Source organism: Ostrea edulis, chromosome 3 (genome assembly GCF_947568905.1).
Source record: "Ostrea edulis chromosome 3, xbOstEdul1.1, whole genome shotgun sequence".
Lineage (NCBI taxonomy): Eukaryota > Metazoa > Mollusca > Bivalvia > Ostreida > Ostreidae > Ostrea > Ostrea edulis.
In genome coordinates, this window is record NC_079166.1 from 45,682,424 (window position 1) to 45,706,195 (window position 23,772).

General features: G+C 36.3%; 4 protein-coding genes across 4 annotated transcripts; 2 read left to right on the forward strand and 2 right to left on the reverse strand.

The window, feature by feature from the left end:
- Window positions 1–61: 61 nt before the first annotated feature.
- LOC125675210 (parkin coregulated gene protein-like) lies at window positions 62–2,785 on the reverse strand. The gene is made up of 5 exons (XM_048912725.2): window positions 2,517–2,785; window positions 2,044–2,184; window positions 1,765–1,936; window positions 1,220–1,369; window positions 62–964 (listed from the first exon to the last, which is right to left on the reverse strand). Exons 1-5 carry the CDS (start codon window positions 2,625–2,627, stop codon window positions 804–806), a joined length of 735 nt encoding a protein of 244 aa, XP_048768682.1. The 5' UTR covers window positions 2,628–2,785; the 3' UTR covers window positions 62–803.
- Window positions 2,786–2,799: 14 nt separating this feature from the next.
- LOC125675209 (28S ribosomal protein S15, mitochondrial-like) lies at window positions 2,800–11,149 on the forward strand. The gene is made up of 7 exons (XM_048912724.2): window positions 2,800–3,049; window positions 6,893–7,045; window positions 7,511–7,589; window positions 7,825–7,873; window positions 10,035–10,119; window positions 10,278–10,336; window positions 10,515–11,149. The coding sequence occupies exons 1-7, from the start codon at window positions 2,878–2,880 to the stop codon at window positions 11,049–11,051; spliced, it is 1,134 nt and encodes a 377-aa protein (XP_048768681.2). The 5' UTR covers window positions 2,800–2,877; the 3' UTR covers window positions 11,052–11,149.
- Window positions 11,150–11,280: 131 nt separating this feature from the next.
- On the forward strand, window positions 11,281–14,595 carry LOC125675211 (serine-enriched protein-like). Its single transcript, XM_048912726.2, has 2 exons — window positions 11,281–13,436; window positions 13,652–14,595. Exons 1-2 carry the CDS (start codon window positions 13,358–13,360, stop codon window positions 14,296–14,298), a joined length of 726 nt encoding a protein of 241 aa, XP_048768683.1. The 5' UTR covers window positions 11,281–13,357; the 3' UTR covers window positions 14,299–14,595.
- A 4,898-nt stretch (window positions 14,596–19,493) lies between these two features.
- On the reverse strand, window positions 19,494–22,527 carry LOC125675941 (uncharacterized). The gene is made up of 4 exons (XM_048913798.2): window positions 22,420–22,527; window positions 21,902–22,173; window positions 20,746–21,456; window positions 19,494–20,638 (listed from the first exon to the last, which is right to left on the reverse strand). The coding sequence occupies exons 2-4, from the start codon at window positions 21,957–21,959 to the stop codon at window positions 19,569–19,571; spliced, it is 1,839 nt and encodes a 612-aa protein (XP_048769755.2). The 5' UTR covers window positions 21,960–22,173; window positions 22,420–22,527; the 3' UTR covers window positions 19,494–19,568.
- Between the last annotated feature and the right edge of the window lie 1,245 nt (window positions 22,528–23,772).

Sequence of the window (23,772 nt, forward strand, 5' to 3'; positions counted from 1 at the left end):
CTGTAGTATGAAAGAAATGAATTACGAATGGTTATATGTTGCTAAAAATAAAACTTTCATGTTCAATGAATAAATAGATTTATTGATGCTTTATCACAATATGGTTAAGTATATACAGAATTTTATACTGTGGACACATTAAAGTATTAAATATGAAATCTGAGATAGTTCCTTTGTATGAATGATGAGAATTAAATACCAGTCTCACTGAGTGAAGATACACATATTCTGGATTTATCACAGCCTCCTTTTCATCATCACACACGGTCTCAGATGAACAGATGAAAAACTATATACAACATCCTTGTAGAAAACTTAATTCCAGTCTTGACTGACTATATTTGAAATAAGGCTTTTCACTGCATCTACATTTGGCTTAAAATTACATGACACAAGTTCTTATCAAAAAAGAAGAGAAAGATTTTGCTCTACTTCAAACAAGGTTATTAAACATCGGTGGTCACGAGTAAAAATCAAGTCTGTGCCCAAAAGTGATGACAAGCATACAAAATATCCTGATCAAATTATCCAAATCAAATATCCAGATCTTATTCTTAAAGATTTACTTCAAATATATATATACATATCTGTTCATAAAAATCCACAGTGAAAGAACTGCCTCTGTAATCGCAGGTCTGAAATAATGCTTGCTAGCTTCTCGTCTGCTGCTCTGGGTGATTTAATGTTTTACCCCCACCCTCCCAATCTTCTTCCTCAAGGAAAGTATTTTCCAGTGTTTTTTTCTTTTATTATCCTGCTTAAAGTCATGATTCACATTCATAAAAACAATTTAACAGTACAAGTTAGTTAAGCATACATGACTCGTATGTTGGAATCATGTATTTGATGTTGATAAATGCATCCTCTCCTCCATGGCGTTCGAATGCTTCTAATGTTTCCTGTATTAGATCTCCAATGTTCTCTCTTTTCTGTTGGCTGTAGTCAATTCCATCTCCTGAATTCACTAAAATCACAGACATATTGTGCTATTTAGTCTTTCACAATTTGAATATTGATGAATGTTTATTAGCACAGTCATAAAAACATAACATAAAAACTATTATCCTTGTTATCTCGTAATTTAGAAATTTTCATATCCATTCATTTTTTAGTACCTTATCAATTTAAAGATGATGAGAAATAACCTACAGCGTACTCTCACTCTCTCTCTCTCTCTCTCTCTCTCTCTGTTTATTTGTAGATACTAAGTACTACTTACAATTTCTATTTTTGAAAATGTTGAGGATTGGCAGAATTTGTCTGTAGTAAGGCACAAGTGCTTCTCCCACCATGTCAGCTGACACCACCAGATGTTGCAGGACTTTGAGAGTTGTGCACATAACCTGTGGGTTCCTCATGTTTAACGCATCTGTAGATATAGTGAAAATTGTTGAATTGATAAGTAAAACACAGATAGCATACAGACAAAATCTAGTTTTACTAAAATCCTAATTCACATTAATACATTTACAGTTAATCCGGTCTAATCTGACACTTGAATAATCAATTTCAATATGAAATCCAACCCTACATTCATCACAGATTCTGTCCATGAACTGTACCATCCAATAACCTATCTAATCTAACAAAACATAGCACACCCATTGCATGTCAGATTAGACTGTAAAGTATTCCATTATTTTCTTCAATTAGGGTAATTTTACTTTGCTAGAACAGTGAATTACTATCCATTGCACTAATATTATATTTTGATGAGGCATCACTCAATGGATCTATTTTGATGATTAAATAGGAATCACTTACTTTTAATTGGGATAATTAACTGAGGTATTACAGGTAAGATTTTGGAACCACCATGCTCAAGCATGTCATGAACACCCTGTCTGGCAAAGAACTCGTACGGGTGTGCTGTTTCACACAGACCATCGAAAAAGAGAGGAAGATAGTGATGATAATCTAGCTTTTCAATCTCAACCTAGAATTTGTGAAATGCAAAACAATAAATAAAACAACATAACTAAGATATAATAATATTAAGTCATAGCTGCTTTAAAACTCCAAAAGAAATAACATAATACAAACCTTCCACGCAATTTTATTTCCTTTTGTGTCATGTTCCAAAGCAATGGGAAAATCACCACGTTCATAGAATTTTCTGAATGCTGTGGGTGGTGCATCTTTCTTAACAAAAGCACCTGCTGCTGGGGGTGAACCCATTTTCTGCTATTTGATGAAAGAAATTATAAGTTGATAAATATATTAATCATGTTAATTAAAACTTTTCACATGTATCCATGGTAGAAAACTGTGTGTAACAATTAAATGCCAAGAGGTGGTTGTCTCGTAAAACTTTTGACGTTTTTCTTTCATATTTTGTGTATAATAGATTCAATGAAAAAATACAACAAAAATAAAATAAAACGTACAATAGCAATATGTTATCTATATATGATGCTCAGAAATAAGAATGATATAGTGTCCGGTGTTACATTTAGAATATCAACAATGCAGCATGTCAACAGTAAAGAATCGATATAAAAAGAGTTTTAACTTACATCGGCGCTCTTTTTCATGTAAGATTTTGTTGTGAATGCATCATCTGTCTTCTTCATGCTTCCAAAGCTCTTTTTCTCGTTCACTCGAGTCTCAAACAGTGTCTTCGACATCTTGTTAGCACTGTATGAAGGAAATCTAATGTTAATCACGTACTATCAAACAGAAAATAATCATGGAGGCACCAACAACCCTCGTAGTCAGGCAACAAGACAATGAATGCCCCGGATCGGATGGTTTACTCCGTCGTAGTCATGGATGCAAATTTCAACTTCCGTTTCCCATTCTATTGCGCATGCGCAAAATATAAAAACACGGTGATATCCGGTCATGTCTTGAGAACATTAGAATTTTGATAAAAACATGTACTCTTTCTCGAAAGCCTGTATAACTGCAGTACAGGAACAGTGCAGCTATGGAAGAATTATGTTTCTGTCATGTAGAAAATTTGCATCAAAATATTCAAACAGTGTTTGTGTTCCTATGGCATGCTACAAACCAGCAACGTGTGAAAAGGTCAAATTACTGAACCATGGTTAGTAATTCATTGCGTTTTGAGTGAATTTTGAAACTATTACATTGAAAACGCATCCAACCTCTGTTTTACAAAGGACTTACGATGAAAGAACCCGCCAGTTCGTGGGGTTGGATTGTCATTTAAAGAGCATCAATCAGCAGAGATTATTCGAGTTAATAGTTGTGTGGGAAACTATTTAGAAAAGTTCAACTGCATATTGATTAGGAAAATTTACATCTTCAATATGAAACCAATCTTTAGTCAAATTTTATTGTCAATCGTTGCCAGTTTTGCCACCATTGACTCAAATCAAGATCACAATTGAACTGTTACTGGCAATAACAAATGGCATATAATATCCAATGTAATATGCTAACAGTTTTATTGTTTTCCGAAATGTACAGGCCCTGAAATGTACTACTACTTCATAGGCTTCTTGCACAATACATTTCTATCACATAACAAAATTTTTGGGAAGTTTCTAGTATACCGGTCCTCAGCTTCAGAATGGATGCTAGAAATTGATGGACATTTAGTTACTAGTCCTTTTGAATACTTATCTATCTTATCTGGCGATCGAGGCACCCATGCAATCTTTTGATGCTTACCATGTAAACCAGCTCGAGAGATTATAGTAGGTTTCACTTGTGAATTGGTATGATTGCTAATCATGGATTGTTAGAATATAATTTACAGGGTCATTGATTTTATGCTAAACAGAAAGTACCGACTCTCGTTGGAAACTTTATGTAATTATATATGATTAATATTTATGAAGAAAAATTAATTATGTAATGAGTAAATACGTCAAATCTCCTTAACACTCAGTTAAAAATTTATAGGTAATTTTCCCTCGAAAAATGGCGATAAAAGTACACGTAACTGTCAACTTATAGGGCTCTCTCTTGCGTATAATGGTTGGGTTTGGGATCAAGAGGAAGAATGAATTCTACGTCTGGACCAGTTATTGTAGGAGCTGTTGGAAAATCTGAATGTCCTGACTGTTTTCTTAGGCCACGCGTTATGGACGAGTCACACAGACAACTTTTGTAGCCAGAAAAACTAATTCAAACAGAAGAAAACTTTATAAGCAGTTTTGGAATGTGTTAAGTCATCATGGGGTGTGGGACGATGATCGGTAAAGCCGTAGTATGCAGGAACTCCTGTTTGAAACTATGTTTGGCAGTCACACATTGTCAGATACCGGGTATCCAACGATGGCAGTCCAAGAAAGCTTAGAATATTAAAAGAATATTCTGCCTAATTTTTCAATGGCTAATTTATACAAAATAAATTTATCGAGCTTTAACATGGTTGATTCATTAAATTTAATTATCAACATTTCGATTAACCTGCACAAAAATATTACTAGTACCCTGAATTTATCAATCTTACGAAAACATGCAGGTAACACAGATAACATCCTGTAGTGAGTAATTGGGATGGTATATACACAAGCTAGCAGGGTTCCCTTGGGGCTTCACACCTGCCTAAAATTAGCTCCGCCCTTTTTTTTTTTTGCACTTAACTTACCTGACGAAAACTGACCAGTTGAAAACCTCTTCCTTCAAATGATGCAAAATACAGAACTCGACGCTTTTTAGGTGTTGTAGTATGTTTCACGGTCTGTATTTTTCAATAACTTTTTTCATTTGATAATTCATTACTTAATACAATAACTAATATCAGTTCATAAAATAACAATTATTCATTCTAAATATTCTGTACTTAATATTGAAAAATGAATGATGTCTTATGAACCAGGTAATTGGGCAATATTGTATTGGGAAGGGAGAGAATTCCAACATGCTTTGGCGACAAGTTTCTGACAGTATACAATTTGAAAGTTGTACAAGAATTCTTAAGGTGTTTTGATTTTACATAATTTAAAGTGTATGGTAAATATTCTGTAGGAGATTTAATTATTATACAGTATTTGATTTTACTATTGTAGTTTCTGTCCGTCTGTCACAAAATTTTGTGAACACTGCACTACTTGAAACTTTGTACAATGCTTCATTACCATTTGTAGATGTGCATATTGGTGGAATAGGAGGATCAAATAATTTTCCTAAAAGTTCAATACGCCAGTTTTGAGATACGAACTCTTTTGTATAGGAGGTGCATTTAGTGGAACTTTGAATGCCTAAGTGGGACAGAGTGGATATGCAGCCAACGAGGAAGACGATGAAATGTATTAAAAGCGGCTTCTCTTTAAATATGTAAATGTGGGAAATACTAAATACTATCGAAAGAAATGTTTTACCGAAGAGGAAACATACAAACAATGTCATATTTACAAGAAATATCTTGGATATGGTACTTATGACCAGCGAAATAACGTGATAGGATAAGAATTCTATGTATTTAATTACTCCCTAAATACTTATCACTTACTATATCTGTCCCACTCCCGCGAGTAAACAAATTCTTTCGCGCCTTACTATGTACGAGAGTTCTCCAAAGGGAAATAACTGGGACGTATCTCGAAACCGGCGTATTGGATCTAAGACGGATGGATGATGTATAAAATAGCTTGTGAATGCTTCTCCTCCTCTATGGCTTATCTGATAAACTTGAAATTTTGTACGATACTCCAATGCCATTTTCAGATGTGCATATTGTAGGGACAGGAGGATCCAATTGTTATCCTTAAAGTTATAGTGGATCTGAGGGGTGGAGGGTGTAAAATAGTTTGTGAACATTTCTATGTGGCTTATCGAAGTTCATATTTTATTTTTTATTTCTGCTCATGCATTATCCTCCATACCATGCAGTGCATTAAGGGGAGGTTTCATTTGGAGCACTTCCAATTTGGGGAGACATTTGTTTTTCATAAAAACAATAATCTCTAGTTTCATCTTTGATATAATATCATGTAACCAAATTTAAAAATGCATTAATTTCACTTTGTGTTTTCTGTATCTTGTCTTGGAGATGGGCAGTCACTGTGGTTTTTGTTGATGATTAGAGGTTGATACTGCCATCGGGCACTGGTCACTTGCCACTGTCTGATTAAGGATTGATACTGCCATCGGGCACTGGTCACTTGCCACTGTCTTTTTAATTTTGCTTATAAATGATGTATTCATGACTCAAATGAATTATTCAGATAGAACTCTGCATGGTGCCAATTTCAAGTGGTAGACAGGAAACATGGTACACTTCAGGCATTAACACTACTTATTATTAACTTAGTAAGCAATATTGTATGGTACCAGCTGTGAGCAGTCAGCTAGATGCAGAAGAGGTATCAGAATTTTTCTGTTCTGAGGTCATCAGGGAGACAACTCTTATTAATTACTCTATATTTTGGTAGTGGGCTGTTTAATATCAATCTGATTAAAATCAGATCCTCGATCCGCTCCTTTATTTCTTTTGATTTGTCGCTCGAGTAGCGACAAATCAAAAGAAATAAAGGAGCGGATCGAGGATCTGATTTTAATCAGATTGGTTTAATATTTGACACTTTCGTTTCGTTGAATTGACCTGTGATACCTTCATAGTATAACTAATGGAATCATAAAGATCAGTAAATGGTTGATCCTTCATTGTTCAGAATATTTTTTGTGGTTACAGAGTTTCTCAAGTGGTATGTGTGCTGTATTGTCTTGATTATATCATAATGGTATGCAAATGCATTATATATCGTAAACTAATCCATTTTCTAGCCAACAACTGTGATATGCTTATCAGTAACTATGTGTTAGGAGACAGTATTGTGAGAAATGAACATGTCTCAGATTACTCCATCCACAATCTTAAATCTAGATAAAATATTCTGGTTCCAGCTGGTACAGACTTTGGTATCTTGTTGATGTGAATTATGTTTATATACAGGTAATGTTATTGTTTTTGTAGAGACTGCCATAAATACAATATCTGTCCGGTGGTATGTCAGTTATGAAGAAAAGAGACAGAAACAAAAGACACATGCCCAGAAGATGATTGAAATGTTTGATCTGCCAACAAAAAAGAAAAAGTTTGAGACAAGACAGCCATTTGATTACTCTGGTACGAGTTCTTAGTGAAGCAAGAAGAATCTGTATCGATACAAAGTTTATGTATTGAAAATTAATTTTGAAGAAAATTCCACAGACCATATACATGTACACTGATTATGAAAATAATATATGGTAATCACTGTATATTGGTTGTACATTACTGTAGAATAGTTGTACAGTCTTCATGCTTTAGGTTGATATAAAAATTACTGTAGAATAGTTGTACAGTCTTCATGCTTTAGGTTGATATAAATTACTGTAGAATAGTTGTACAGTCTTCATGCTTTAGGTTGATATAAATTACTGTAGAATAGTTGTACAGTCTTCATGCTTTAGGTTGATATAAATTACTGTAGAATAGTTGTACAGTCTTCATGCTTTAGGTTGATATAAATTACTGTTGAATAATTGTACAGTCTTCATGCTTTAGGTTGATATAAATTACTGTAGAATGATTGTAGTCTTTGTGCTTTAGGTGATGTCGTGGAACAGAAACGTTTGGAAGATGACAAAACTCTTTTTGTTTATAGGGGATTAGAAGACCAATTTAAAGAGTAAGATTTTTCAAAATCAATAATTCTCATTGTAATCATTGTTGTTGACATTTGTTAATCATCAATGATTTTGTATATGGATTAGTCTAGGTGAACATTTAAGGTTTAGTATCATACATACAGTTTTACAATGTTGTTTTGGTTAAGTTCCTTCATATGCATCAATCTTTATTCAAATTTCATCTGAATGCACTATAAAAAGGTACCTTATTTATGAAAATGTTTTGTTTTTTAGCCTCCCAGACAATTACAAAAAAGTAACAACAATTGAATATGCAGATGGGGTAAGGTTACTATTTTAAATTTATGTACATGCATGCTTTATATTAGAAGTATTGCAGTAACTATAATGAATTACTGAGGAGTTATAGTATTAAAATTGAATTCTTTGATCGGATCCTCTCTTATAATTCTGTAAACCTACACAATCATGTTTTTGCATTGCTAGTCGTCCTTGCCTCTCATCATACTTAGGTACATGTAGTTTGCTGTATCTGTACACACATTTTAGGATATCAATAATACGATCCAAGGTTGTCTATTTCAATGTTGTGAAATTTTGCATTGTGTAATAATCTCATGAAAGAAAAGAAAAAGGTAGATGACAGATTTCAGATAAGATTAAATATATACATGTACAGCAAATTTTCTAGCAAGTGACATTTGAGTCCAATTTAAGGTGGAATGATACACCTGGTGATTTTTTCTGTATTCCTCATATAATTATCGACACATCTGTAATAACCCCAGATCACAATTATTTGTCTTTCATTTTTCATAATTTTTCATTCATTTCTTAAAGAAAATTGAATTTCATTATTTTTCAATTGCATACTCCAGAACTCCTCATTTTGTCTTTTGGGGTATTCCTGTTTACCATATATGAATTAAAATACAACAAAACAATATTCTTTAAAGGGACTGATTCACGATTTTCTCCAAAATTTTATTTTTCACTTTTAATGATCAAAATCTACTGTCTAATATGTTAAAAAGATTTCACATAAAAAATAAGGTTATACATTATCACAGAAGCTCATTTTAGAGAGTTCATTATTTGTTTTGTAAACAAAGATTGCGTTATGTTATTGTTTACGAAATTTTCAAAAGTAATGGATATCGATCTAAGTTTATTTCACATTTCAAGCATTCTTTGGGTAAAATGCGTCATCTAAAAGTTAAAATTTGTGACTATGCAAAATTAAGATGCTTTATATTACAAAATTAACATATCACTGGTTTGTTAGTATACATGAAAAGACTCCAGTCTTTGTTTACATAACACAGATCTACGGCTAAAATAGCTTTCATTCTTGCATTCAGAAGGTCAAAATTTTGGCTGTCAACATTTATTCAGTTATATTTTTAATATTTAGCATCAAAAATGAAAAATATTATTTTCAAAAATCGTGAACCAGTCCCTTTAAAGAGTTGTGGTTTTTTGTGGGAGTTAACTTTCACTTGTTTATGGAAGATTTGAATCAAGGGTACCATTAAATGGACTAAACTTTGATCTAGCTAATTTTACAGTGAGTTACAAACACTGATTTCAACCCATACATCCATTTTTTGTTTGTATCAAGTGTCCTTAAGTTTTGTGTGGTGATGTTCAATCAGGTGGTCACGATATTGTGATTCAATTAAATAATGAAATGCTTTCTTTGTTGTTTCATCAGATGATGAAGGTACATGTAGCTAGCATTGCAGAAATATGTAAATTTTTTCTGCAATGATTGCTACCTTCATCACCCGATGAAAAAACAAATAGACATTTTATTGTTTATATTTATATTTTTATGAAAGGTGAAGATAACGAGCAGTGATCAATCTCATAACTCCTATAAGCAATACAAAATAGATAGATGGTTGACCCATTTGCTATGTTAAACGGAACAACCAATGTAACCTTTGACCTTGATGATGCTCCATATTAGGTAATGATTACACAGACAGGTGCAACAAGCATGCATTCATTGTCATAGATGAAAGCAATGTCAATTTCAAAAGAAATGAAAGAGAAAAGATTCAATGATTGTAAATATGAATAAATGCAATGCTTAAATTAAATTTGAAAGTTATGCAACATTTAAAAGTTTGGATTTTAGATGTTTGTAAGACAGAGTTGTGGGGATTGATTTTATGAAAACATTTTTCATTTTTATTGCATCATAGTGCAGTGGTTCTCACCAGTGTGACCTTAGTTTGATCCTCATGATTGCTTAAAGTTGTATGCGAGTAGCGTCCACTCTAAACATGGTTTACCCTACTCCAACAAGCTAGAGCCTCGGTTAACGTCCAAGTCAAAAGTATCTGGCCGTGAACCTCTGGCATGCTGGAGTAGGTTTATCTCCTTGCCAATGTCCCTTCACACCAACATCCAGTCTTCATAGAAGTCATAGAGCTTGTTTGTTAAATGTCCTGAAATGAAGTTTAAAATTCTTGCAGCAAGAAAAATTAGCTCATAGAATATGGACTATGCAGGAGAAATTCCACAACATTTGCAAATATGGAGAGAAGCGTGAAATGATAAGTATGTTGAATAGATTGTTTAGTTCAATGGAAAGGCAGCTGGAATAGTGTTGGAAAGAATTAAATGTCATTTATCTGACAAGTTTTAAAAAACAATAATGAATGTGATGAAAATATTTGGGTTCTCTAGAATTTATGGTTATTTTCTTTTGTTCAAAGTTGCTAGAAAAACTGTCCAGATCAGAAATCTACTGGAGCATTGCAAGAAATACAAAAAGGTAACAATTGCCAAATGATCTAGATGTATGCAAGATATTATAAACTGATGCAATGCAATCTTTTCAAGTTTTATTTTTCATGTAATACACATAGTCTGGATTGAGGCAATATAAAATTTTGATATGAATGGTTTAGAAATTTTTTAGATGTATGTGATTCAGTTCCTCTGTATTACAGGATACCTTGTCTAGAGTGATTCTGCTGGAACAGATACAAGGACGTAAAAAGGAATTAAAGAAATTAAGAAAAGCAGACTATAAGAGATTCATGTGGTTACTTCAGGAACTACAAATCAAGTACAAACCTCATCCATTGTATGTTGATGTGAACAGCAGACGTGCAAGGATGCGGAGGTATTTACGAGAGGAGGCGTGTAGGGAAATTAGAGACAAAATCAACGCTGTGTATGAAAGACTTGACAACGAGAAAGAGAACTTTTATGCAAAGAAGGAAAAACAACTTGCAGAGATTCAGAGAGATCTGTTAAGATATGATATCAATGACAGTGAATTGTTAGAAAATGTGAAGGTACTTAGACAACAACGGGTTTTAGAGAGACTGAACCGACCACCACCAACGCCAAACACCTACAGCTGGATCCAGGTGGACAAAGACAACAAAAAGGCTCAACGACGTGAAAAGGAGGCCCACAGAATGAGCATGATCAAGAAAGGAGAGGAGAGGTTAAAAGAAATGGGAATTAAACCAGTGTAAATAGAAGTGAATCATACTGTTACAATGCATTTTTAAACATCTGTATCCAAGGAAAATGGGTGCTAAACTTGCTATCTAAAATAAACCAAAATATCTTATTGTCTGTAGTCTTTAAAGGAATTAAAACCTGAGCAGTGTGAGAACAGTATGCATATGATAATACACTGAACATAGAAAAAAAGGTTTAGGTCTATATGTCTAATATTTTCCACTGGAATTTGAATGAAAGTCTGAAAACAAAATGTCCTATATAACAGAACTTGGGTACGTCTACTGTGATCAGATAACCGCGATTATTCAAGCGTGGCTATTTTAAACGGCAAGTGAGTACAATGAGTATTTGCTTATGCACAAGAAATCTTTTGAAGTATCTGGACTTGTGTATTTTTGGTTTACAAAACATCTATGATCGTTAATTCATAATGAAAATCAGATAATTTTCAATTTTTTCTCATTTTTATACGCCCATTTTTAGACATGACATGTTAATGTACAACGATTTGTTTGGTGAACTCCTCTCAGAGTTTTCAAGTGAGAACCTTTATTTTACAAAGTGTTTATATGGGTATTAATGGTGTGCATGTGGCAAGGATTTTTTATTTTTGTTTCAATTTTTGAGAAAATTACAGGTTATTGAACTTGAATTATTGCATAGAGAGTCCAGACGTTTTGAATATTGAGAGGTTGTTGAAATTGGTCAAATTTGCGGAAATATTTTACACACAGAACTTTTAGTTTGTCTATCTGCCTCCTGTCACAGATACTACCTGAAGCAAATTTCCACTCAAGAAAAACACCCTATGTAAGCATTTTCACGGGCGTATTACGTACTGTTTGCGGCACTCTTGTTCCAAATGCTACGTAAATCCAAAGAACAGCGTGAACATTTTATAACAGGTATGTCACAAACTGCAGTAAGACAGACTGGAAACTACCCAGAAGACAGTAAACCTTCTCTGGAGACGTTTACAGATCACCGCATCCACTGATGATCGGCCCCGTAGCGGCAGACCCAGAGTTACATTATATGTACGACCCCTAGAGTAGCTGCAGATCTGTAGCGTTATGGTTTTATATTCTTGTCTATGGTCAAAGACAAGAATATAAAACCATAATGCAACAGATCTGCAGCTACCCCTAGAGAAGACACTTGTTACATTTGCGGAACAGAATTTTAATTGCGGTAAACACGGCTCAGAATGCTTTAGAGGAAGGAACTAGTGCTCAGACGGTGCGGAACTGGCACAAACGTTGTGCTTTGAACACCCATAGACCGTATTAAGGGACAGAACTCAGATATCGGCACGAAAGAGCTCGTGACTTCGGGCGCGCCATCACTTGCGCTTCCGACTGCAAGACTGGACAAAGGTGATGTTCAGTGATGAGTCCCGTTTTTGTTTGAAAGTTGTCGACGGTAGGACCCGCGTCTAGAAGAGACATGGAGAACGATTCCGCTGTTGTAGTAGACGGAAGTAGACAGATTTGCGGGGGTGGAAGTGTAATGATTTAAGGAGGGATTTGTGAAAGAAATCACACTCGAGTCGTCGTACTGAAGTTTGAAGCATTATCAAATGTATATTTAGGCCTTTGTGAATAATATTGTAACATTAGAATCTTATGATTACGGAATATATTTATAAAAATTTTGATCGATTGAATGTTGTAACTACCTGTAAACAGTTAAGCCATCTTAGTCTAAAGTAATTAAAACAGTTAATTTAAAAACAGTTGTTCGATAGGTTTAATTTGTACAAATAGGTTTAGGAAATACTGTTGTAATGATGTAACAATGAATTTGATATTGAAAACACTAATGTTGTTAGTAATTATTTTTTTTTTTTTGTTACTTGCGCTAATGTATATTTTCACCACAGTAGTATTTACATGTAATTCAATTCAGTGTCAGCGAAACCGAATTTTGAGTGAAACGGAACTCAGTTATGTGCACTGAATCATTTTAGAATACTGTTATAATTGATTAATCTAGGACATTTGAAAACATATCAAATTGATGGGGTGTCCCCCGGGGGCTGAATAGTTCCGACCTCATGATTAACTAATCATTAATTAAATGTCTCGGGTTAGCGGTCAGTCTCGTGACAGAGGTGTGACAGTATTCCCCAGATAACGGTGAATTGGACTGCCGTCTCCAACTCAATGTCGCCGAGACTGAGACTGCTCGATAGTGATAGACATCACGGACCACGGATATAAAACGGACCACCACAGAAGAGTCCAGCACTTCCAATTTTTATTGCTGAACTTATTAGTACGACAGAAAGGAATCTCACGAATACTAAAGGAAAATGGATCTCTGCAACTCACGACTGAATTTGGTGGAGAATGACTTCTTGAAAGTATCCGAGTTCGAGTATGATAATGAAGGTATTTTTTAAATTCATCTATCACATTAAATCGTACTTAATTTGTTTTTTGTTTCACAGTACATAGTAACACGATCGTGTACTTTTTCTAACGAAATTAAAAGTCAAACATAGATAATTTCAGTTGAAGATATAGCCTATTTTTTTCTTTTAAAGATGCAATTCAATTTGCATTTTGTAAATAATTTTATGTTATATTATTTTGTAATTGTATAGGGTGTTCCTCTGGTTATGATTCGGCCACAGAACAGTCCAACTTCGACAAGGAATCTGATACACCAATCTCCGAGGCCAGCATAGACGAAGACCCAACCGCTGAATCGGAAGTGATGAAATACAGAAGTACCCAAGAACTCTGCAACTCCCTCCAGTACATTATCTCACTTCCGGATCTCTGTGACGTAAAATTCCTCGTTGGAGATAAACGTGTTCCGGTTTATGGTGTCAAGGCAATTCTAGCCACGAGAAGTCGCATGTTCTACAACCTAATCCTGGAGGCTCAGCGACAGTCGCCTGTGTCAAAGAAATCTAAAAAGAAGAGCGGAAAGAACAAAACTCTCTCCAACCACGTTGCTATTGAAATCAACAACTACCAGCCGGCAGATTTCAAGGAACTTATCAACTTTGTGCACTGTGGGAAAGTTAACATTAGAAATTCAAATGTGGCGGGGCTATACTGCGGTGCTTCCGAGTTTCATCTTCCTGAATTGAAGATCGCATGTCGAGACTTCACAAAAAGATCTATGAGGAATGGCAACACGGCAGTCATCCTGAAATCAACGAAAATCTATCTTGATCGTCATCGCGCTGGCAAAACGTTTATGGAGAAAATTCGGGGTTATCAAAAATCCATGAATGGCTGAGATAGTGGTAACTTTACCCAGGATATGCTCAGTACCAGTCCCCATAGATCATCTTGATGAAGGACAGCACCCGTGCATTACATTGCACCTGACACGAACAAATCGTGAAAGAAGAGGTCAGTGCACATGCATACTGACGAAGTGAGGTGTTCCGAATGAAGAGAAAAAACACTCTACCGTCCCCAGTGGACAGACACGTGTCTTACGTTGTTGCTCGATATTTCACGTATCAGATTTATGAAAGTGATTTGTACATTTAAAACAAGTGCAAATAAATTCCTCTTCAGATGTTTATCATATTCTTAGTGTATTTTTTCCCTTGGAATAGAATACCATACGTGTTTGACTGGAAGTAGTTTTGAAATCAGTTGTTCATCTAGAACACAAAACGAATACATATTTAGTATTTATCTACAGAACACAAAACTATACTAATGCGGATTGGTACATGTGCATCAAGTCAATGGATGATGTATGATTACAAAGCAGACCCCCCCCCCCCCCCCCCAAAAAAAAACCCCAACCCATTTCTTATAAAACTTTAAAAATTTCTAAAAACGGATGCTAGTCATACATGATCTGCGTAGTATATGATATACGTAAAAGGTATGGGTACTAAAGCGAATTACACATACGCATGCATCATACAAATTTGAAGATTATAGTCAATATCAAATTTTCAATTTTACTTTTCGTATGTGAGCCGCAGTGCCATCTTTTAAAGATCGCTGTGATTGAATGTTTGTTTGATGCCCCGTCGAGAATTTTTCACACATATTGACACGTTACCTGTTGTAGGTGAAGTACCACAGATTTCATGGGCGGAAACCCACGGTTGATTATGCTTCGTTCCTCTCTCCATCACCCGTGGGTCAAATCATTCCTACCCTCTCGTTCTCATGAATAATTAATGAGACAATTTGATTGGGCACTCGTAGTACACCCTGAACGAATTTGTCCAATCAACAAGACGCTTTCAGCCCTATTTCGGTATACAATTGTCGTGATAGCAAAGTTATGTTAATGCTACCTTTAAAAACAGAAGAGTTCCGTTACTATAACGATGACTTTGAACGATATTTTAAAATATTTATTCATGAGAACGAGTGAGTAGGAATGAATGGACCCACGGGTGATGGAGAGAGGAATGAAGCGTAATCAACCGTGGGTTTCCGACGATGCACAAAGAGAGTGTTGCACCGATTCGAAGCGGGACTGTTCCCTAATCAGAGCTCCGTGCTAGCACTCGTGACATAAAACTGACCTTCATCCATATTTATACTCTTAATGCATATTTGCCATTTAAATACCTGTAGGATTCCCCTGTACTAAGGACTCGTGAAACAAAATTTCAAAGCGACAGTTTTTTTTAGAGGAAAACTCGAAGAACATGTTCATGTTAAATTTATTTTGTTTCACGGAGGCAGTTTTTCTGAAATTCGGGGATACCCCTCCATTTTAACGCTAAAAATCATATAAATTGCTTATTGCTTGATTTAAACTCGAAATATTTTGGCTAATTTTGTCAATACACGTCTTTTAAACTTATTTAAAAAAAATTATTGAATCAAGACATACGTTCCAGTTACATATAGTTTTATCATATGTTTGAATAACTTAATTTTTTCGATCTTTCATGCAACACCTTTAGGGAAATTAACATGAGACGTGCAACACCTTCTTTAGGCCTCTGCCTAGTGCTTATGGTCTTGGCAGTGAGGGTTCTTTGTTGTGCCAACGCTTGCCGCTACACGAGGCCTCCGTTCTAAGGGTCATATCCGAAAAACTCCTGATTCTCGTGCACTTCTAAATGCTGAGCGTTTGGTAAGGAATCAATCACTGCCTATGTTAACGTCTTAGGTTGAGCGGGGCCCGAACTCACAATCTCCCGGTGACGAAGCGAATGCTCAACCACACTGAGCTACCACGACTGGTAAGATCGCTGTGATAACAGAACTGAGACCGAGAAAAGGTGAAAGGAAATTTGTCCCCAACTCTACATTTATTTGTTTTAAATTCATCTGAAAAACTATATTCGGCATTGTAATAGTTCAAGCTCTTTATTCATACAACAATGTCAAAACTGACAGCGATGTAAACTACGGGGACACACCCACCACCCAATACACGTGATATATACTATAAATTCCTAAATATACGCGCAGAATTTATCATCGTGTAATTTCGCGAGAGGCATCACTCACGAAATATATCAATTACATGCTTTTATTTTTCTTTTGGTACCCCCCCCCCCCCCCCAACATGTTGAAACTCTTGATTAACAGACCGCACGCGAATTCATGTTCACGCGAATTGACGTATACGAGTCATTTCGCCATATCAAGTACTCGCGTAAAATAGAATCTACAGTATGTAGAACTAATGACTGTTTGTTGTACTTGTAATGGCTCTTGAAAATATTCAGGTATATACAAGTATCCGTTTTTATTCTACTGTTGTGTAGGTTTCATTTATAAATTTCAATCAATCAGAAGTTAAAATGACATTGTGTCCGCAGCGTAGTACAAAAATGTAATCTAGATATCATTGTGATGGCAGGCATTATCAAAAGGTCTTGTTTTATGTCAGGAGATTTACAGAACCTGGGATAGTGATACTTACATACATTGACATGTAGTGTAAACATTCAATATTGATGTAAAGGAAGTCTTTGTATTTAAATTATTTATTTAATCATCTACACACGGCGAAATAAAATTAAAGGAAGAAGTTTGTATCTTGATTTTTCCCCATTGAAATATATAAACTTTAGTATATTGTTAATGGAAAAGTCTGTGAGAGTGAGTGAAAGAAATATTTCTTTTCATACACAATATAACTTTTTCAGATAATAAAGCCCGAAATTGAAACTTAATCTGAAACCCATTAGTATAAGTTCATGTAAAGATTTTCAATAGCTGCAAGGATATAGCCAAAACGTCCGGAAATCTATCAAATCCCTGGTATTTGTAAAGTTCGATGTTTTAAAGCGTTTTTCAAAACTAGGTTATCGAAGCCCATACTCAAACTTAATCTGTACCATTTCAAGATTTAGATAACTTCGCATATTAAAAAAAATCAATTTGATAACTGCAGGGATAGCAAAAAAAAAAAAAAAAAAAGGGTCCAGAAAAGTGTTTGCACGGACGGACAGACCCACACAAGTACACAGACGGATAGACCCACACACCACACAGACAGACGGGCAGACCCACACAAGCACACAAACGGACGGACAGACCCACACAAGCACACAGATGGACGGACCCACACAAGCACACCCACTCAAGTACACAGACGGACGGACAGACCCACACAAGCACACATACGGATAGACCCACACAGACGGACGGACAGACCCACTCAAGCACGCAGACAGACCCACACAAGCACACAGACAGACGGACGGACCCACATACTGATCATTATAGGGCACCCCTCCTATTAGACTGGGTCCTAATTACAGGGATTTGTTAATTTCAACACCACATGAAATGAGAGTTTTGGACGTTATAATGTGCTATTTCATAGCGCCTTAACACGCGTAATTCAAACAATGAATCAACAATAATCTATTAGGCCTAATAAATGAAATAAATTCGGATTTTCACTACCTATATAAAAACAATAAATTGATGCTTTACTAATACATATCACGCACTATGCACATGGCTCCATCTTTCACAACAACCGTCTAGGCTTCTCTTACAAAGGCCCCCCTCCCATCTGACTTAATATATACAATTGTCATGTATAAACTGATGGATGTCTGAGGGTTGTATTGAGGCCCCTAGAGGGTTCAGGACGAAGTCCTAGTTGGAGGCAAATCCTCTTTAAACAAATGAGTTCTGACAAAATTTAAGTGCTTTTGGACATATATGTACCTGCATTTCTATAAGAATAAAATCTATCATATTTGATGTTTGAAGGCGTGGTGGGGGTGGGGGGGGGGGGCTGTATTCCATAGCTTTGTGGGTTTCAACACAAGTCTTATATTTAGAGGGGGGTGGGGTGATGGGATGGGGTTAGCATTTCAAGTGCCAACCACATTCCACCCCACCCCCTAAAATATAAGGCTAGTGCTGCCTTGTAAATGGATAATTTGTCCTGGACTACTATTGTAGAATAGATAATTCTAACTAATCAGAAATACATGTATATTCTGACCTCATACAATATATTACGTTTTTTATTTGCAGAATCCCCCTCCCCTTTTCAAGACCAGAAATGCAAATGATAATATAAAACTAGAATAACAGTAATTTTTCTACGTTAAAGGGGCACAACTCCATCAGAAACCAACAAACCGAAACAAAACTTCCACTCTCACTAAGTTATCAATATACACCTGCTTACAAAATATCATTTTAATATCTTTTAAGGCGTTTTACAGGGGGGGGGGGGGGGGGTCTGGAAAACTGGTCACAACAGTAATTTTTTTCTAACCCAATCTGTAACTCATCAATATACACCTTCAAGGCGTTTAGAAAAAAGGTTCGAAAAACTGGGTGTCGCGAAAGGACGGACAAGGGTACTATATGCCACGACCACTTTGTGGCGGGGGCATAGAAATGAAATGATACTAGCTATCAAATAGTCGTTTCAAAATACTAAAGGGAAGCAGTGTGGGATTTTACTTATCACCCAAGGTTAGCTATAATTTCTCTCAGCCAAAAAGTAAGGGGTTGGGTTAAATAGAAGATGTGAGGATTATATTGTTTTACGCCCTCTCAAGAATATTTCACTCATATGGAGACGTTACCATTGCCGGTGAAGGGCTGCAAAATTTAGGCCTATGCTCGGCGCTTATGGCCTTTGAGCAGGGAGGGATATTTATCGTGCCATACCTGCTGTGACACGGGACTTCGGTTTTTGCGGTCTCATCCGAAGGACCGCCCATTTAGTCGCCTTTTACGACAAGCAAGGGGTACTGAGGACCTATTCTAACCCAGATCCCCACGGGACTTGATTAATTAACAACAAACTTAACTGACTATACCCTTTTTCGTTCAGTATATATACATATAGATTAGAATACTGAAGTGTTTTTTTTTAAACAACAGATAGGTCAGATGCATCTCTTGTTTTACAGTTGTAACGAGATGACAGTTGACGGATGGGTAGTAGAAATTATACCGCTGTAATTAAAATTGCTGATAAAGGCCAAATTGTCTCTATAAGTTTAAATACATGTATAAAATTAAAAAATAAGCATAATTTAATTTGTGATATTCATATTTTTCATACATGGATATAATAAGGATTAAGCATCAAAGAGCTGTCTTTAATTGTGTAGATTTTACATAATTCCTGGGAACATATCCATACTGACTGGTAGGAGCGTAAAAAACCCAGAGCCAGTCCGTTCCTTGTTGATCCGCGCCGTTGGCGTATATCAGATCTCCACGTTTAACGTTCAGTCCTCCTCGACTTTCATCATTGAAATCGTACATCATCACTAGTTCGGAGCCATGGCTGTTGAATGCTTGGGCATTGTCATTAGACATGTATCTAGCGCTGGATGAAGAGCACACCGGTCCAAATTCTGTTTTAGTGTTATAAGACCGTGTCGGGGAAACAGACTCTCGATTCATTGTGGTATTTTGTATGTGACTAATATCGTTTCCCAGACTTTCATTCTGAACAAGACTGTAAGCCCCATATGACAAGTTTTGGTAAGAACTGTATTTGTTGTTGCTGTCATCGCTTTGCTTTCGTTTCTTATAGAGGTCTTGATCTGATAAAGATAGAGATGACTTTTTTGTTGCACCGATATTGGTAACGATTTCAGTACCAGAAATGGAGCTTGAACCCACATTCTCGTAACCAACGGAAGAGGCCGGCGAGGCAGATCGCGTGCGATGATGCGTTTTCTGATTGGTTAATTCTGAGTGCGCATGTGACCTAGGAGAAGGAGAACGACTGGTTACTCTCTGAGAATATGGCTGATCATAAACAATCAGAGGTGAAGAATGTATGGAATTATCCCCTTGATGGATTGTTTCTGCACTATTGGGGGCTCTTGATGGAGAATTTGACCTTTTGACCGGATGTGACATCACAAGCGGGGACCTCAGAACCGAGTACTTATCGCCATTCTGTCGGGATGCCGAAGTTGACCGATGCTGTTCTTTTTGAGTGTCGGAGTAATTCGATTCTTGATCAAGTTCATTATAACGGTTTCTGATTGCCGATGTCCTAAGGGGATTTCGAAGTGGAGGAGCCACCGGAGGTTCTCTTGACTGGGAGTACCGCCTTGGTGAGAGATTCGATAGAAGAGGTTGGCGGATTGTCGGAGTGCTTGTTCGTTTCTGTTTGTTCTGCAGAGCTAACATTTTCTCTGCAAGAAATTAAATAAAACAACATGAAGTATTAGAGATAATAAGAATGCTGAACACATCACTCCGGCCTTAAATTCATAAAATATGTTATTATTCTTCGAGTTACCTTGAGCCTTCAGTGGTTCCACTGGGCATATGTAGGACTTGGGTACAAATCCCTCCTCCCCGTTTCCTCGGCGTACCCAGGACCAGTCCGGATCTTCAATATTAAGAACGTCAAGAAGTTCAGCTCGCTCCACCGATATATCATTTTCGTCCTGCGCCGTAAAGTCGAACAACACAATAAAATGTCCATGAGAAGTCTTCCGGAATGGTCTTACTTCCGGTGCCACAGTGACATTCTGGTAGTCAACTACATTCAGCTGGTTTAAAGGAGTGGATAATCTTTTAACACCGTCAGTGACGTCATTAACATAATCCTCTGTACATGAAAAGAAAGAATCCGAGTCAAAGGTATCGAACGATTTGTATTCTCCGGAATTCCTTGGAGAATCTTTGGATTTACTTTTGGAGTGTAAACTGGGAGAGTTAGACACTCCCAAACAAAAGGACTCCGGGATAAACCCTTCGCGTCCATCAAGAGTGATGACATAGCACCAATCATTTTCTCTGTAGAGGCAATCATTTTCTCTGTAGAGGTGAAACACTTCTTGCCCGCGCTTGACTTCCATTTCCCTGTCGGCTTGAGGAGTAAAATCCTGCAGAACAACCATTTTTGCATTGGGAGGGAGCCCATGCTGTTTCTCCAGACCGACTCTGACAAGGGTATCCACGCTGTCACTTCCAGTGATCCTACCGAAGATGGCAGACGATGTGACTGAAATAAAAAGTCATAAAAGACAGGGAATCAATGTGCACTCTTCATAATGTGTGGCATTTTGGAAGTTTAAATCCGTGCGCATATCATATTTAATTTTAAATATGTAACACTGAGGTATGCTAACAAAGAATATAAGGTGTGTAAATGGTCCATTAGTCACACCTTGTACACTTTTCCGAGTAGTAACAAATTACCGCCTGCTTATACCCCTGTTTGCTTCTCCTTTTAATCAAGAAGTATTAGATATGTAATTTGTATAAGGAGTGACGTTCTTGAGACCTTGCAAATATGTTATTAAAGGAAGGAAATCGGGAGCATTTTAATGTAGACAAAGCAAAATACGTTAATAAGGAAATGATGTAGGAGATTGATTTTTTAAAATTTAGATTCTACACGACCAATGTTTGCTAAGTGTAATAATTTATAAAGGCATTTTCTTTACCTTTCCTCTTTTTTTCTTTCGTTCCTCGACCAACTCGACTTGGACACAAGAAAGCCATAGTCAGCCCGTCTCTCTATCACAGATATATCCTCTCAATGTGAAAAGACCAAGAACTATACCCCCACTGCAGACACGTTCAGGGACAGAAAACATGGCTGTTCTCAGCCCCAATCAATTCCAATTGACGCCCATCCATTCCATGTTCAATGCGTGTGTATAGCAACATTTTAAATTCATCGAGTTCTTTGTAACGATTTTAAAGAAAGGCAAACCTTGAAAATGATTAATTAATTGAATTTAAAAGAGTTTTCCATTAAACACTGTCCGGTTTATCGTATCAGTAAAATACCCTCCACTCTATCAAATGGCTATTTTAAAAACATCTCTGTACACACTATGTAAGAATTTCAAATAAGTCCAAATAAAATAAACAAACCGCGGCTATTGTATTGAAACAGCTTTTCCAATAAGACAAAGCCATTTAAACGCCTCTTTTGATACAGAATAGTTTAAAATACCTGCAATCCATTATTTGGAAACAATAAATGGATCCAGTACACCACCTGATCTGATTATCGGAGTCCGCTATGTTCGCGATTCTTTATACTGTTGCCATTGCATTCTTCCGACCAAAACTCATTACAAACACGGAGTGGAGAAAAGCTATGTCACCTTGACGAGACGCAGATACTGTGTAGTCTTAGATTTCAATAGTTTTGTTACATTTTAAAGTCAAATTTCTGAATTAAAGCAAATTTATGCTAATTCGTCTAGGATGGCTAACTAACACATGTTGTATAAAAAAAATAATTCAGCCTTGTGAAAAAATTGAGGCATTCGTCGTCATCATAAAAGCAGTCATTTTTACAGGGATGTTCAGTTCGTTTTTGTTCGAGTTTCAGCAGGAAGATTGAAATACAGAAGCAGTATAATTATATCATGATGATGAACCATCCCTAATTATAGTGATTTGTTAAACAGCAGCTGTTCAGTGAGGACATTTACCCGTGAACATGAACAATACAATCCATTTTTTGAACATCAGGTCGGTCATTTCGATCCTGGATACTGCAGTATCAGTTTTTGCAATTTCAATTCAAACTTCATAATATGAAGTCTAGTTGTATACTATGTTGTATATGTATTGTAATTTGTAAACTTTTTTAGTTATATACTATGTTGTATATGTATTGTAATGTGTAACCTTTTTCAGAGTCGAGAACCACTTTGTCTTAAACCTTCAAATTGATACCCAGTAACTAGTTTTTCAGCTTTTCTTTATTCAGCATTACATGCATGAAAGCAAAAAAAAAAAAAAAAAAAAAAAAAAAAAAAAAAAATACTGATGTATCAAAACGAAGTTCCCTGAATTGGAACCCTTAAGTATTGATGAATTGACGATTATATCTCTATTTCGACCGAAATATGCGTCCATATCTCTCTACAGCTTCCGGGTTAATGCGTGTGTTAAAGGCTGGACGCATTGCGCGATGCTTCACAACATCCCGGTCCAAGGCAAAAATTCCAGGAAATCGGGGCACAACGCTGTAGGCAGCAAACTTGGAGTTAACTCTCTTCTTTGGAACGCCATGGACCACTGTAATTTTAATATCTACATTTTGAGGACATCTGTTCCTATCGTCTCTCACAGTTATCTCAAGTTCGCCATTGTTGTACATCGCCTCTGCTTTCAGAACTACTGGAACACGGGTTTTGCCTTGATCAAAGTGTGGCTGATAATCCGTCATGAGAGCGCTTAGCGAGTACTCGTGTTGAGCGTTTACGTGCTGGATCTTTCCTCTGTAGCAGTGCCTCCTGTCACCCTCTGTGACTGTGTATGAAGATTCGCTGACGATGCTAGTGGAGTAATC

Excerpts from the sequence above, each read along its gene's own strand:
- LOC125675209 (XM_048912724.2), top strand. The coding sequence starts at position 2,878 with ATGTACTCTTTCTCGAAAGCCTGTATAACTGCAGTACAGGAACAGTGC. Across the intron at positions 7,046-7,510 it reads ACAGCCATTTGATTACTCTG|GTGATGTCGTGGAACAGAAA; the intron begins GTACGAGTTCTT and ends TTTGTGCTTTAG. Across the intron at positions 10,120-10,277 it reads AGAGAAGCGTGAAATGATAA|TTGCTAGAAAAACTGTCCAG; the intron begins GTATGTTGAATA and ends TTTTGTTCAAAG.
- LOC125675210 (XM_048912725.2), bottom strand. The coding sequence starts at position 2,627 with ATGTCGAAGACACTGTTTGAGACTCGAGTGAACGAGAAAAAGAGCTTT. Across the intron at positions 1,937-2,043 it reads GAAATAAAATTGCGTGGAAG|GTTGAGATTGAAAAGCTAGA; the intron begins GTTTGTATTATG and ends CACAAATTCTAG. Across the intron at positions 965-1,219 it reads CATTTTCAAAAATAGAAATT|TGAATTCAGGAGATGGAATT; the intron begins GTAAGTAGTACT and ends CTGTGATTTTAG.
- LOC125675211 (XM_048912726.2), top strand. The coding sequence starts at position 13,358 with ATGGATCTCTGCAACTCACGACTGAATTTGGTGGAGAATGACTTCTTG. Across the intron at positions 13,437-13,651 it reads GTTCGAGTATGATAATGAAG|GGTGTTCCTCTGGTTATGAT; the intron begins GTATTTTTTAAA and ends GTAATTGTATAG.
- LOC125675941 (XM_048913798.2), bottom strand. The coding sequence starts at position 21,959 with ATGGCTTTCTTGTGTCCAAGTCGAGTTGGTCGAGGAACGAAAGAAAAA. Across the intron at positions 21,457-21,901 it reads GAAAGAAAAAAAGAGGAAAG|TCACATCGTCTGCCATCTTC; the intron begins GTAAAGAAAATG and ends TTTTTATTTCAG. Across the intron at positions 20,639-20,745 it reads GGAACCACTGAAGGCTCAAG|AGAAAATGTTAGCTCTGCAG; the intron begins GTAACTCGAAGA and ends AATTTCTTGCAG.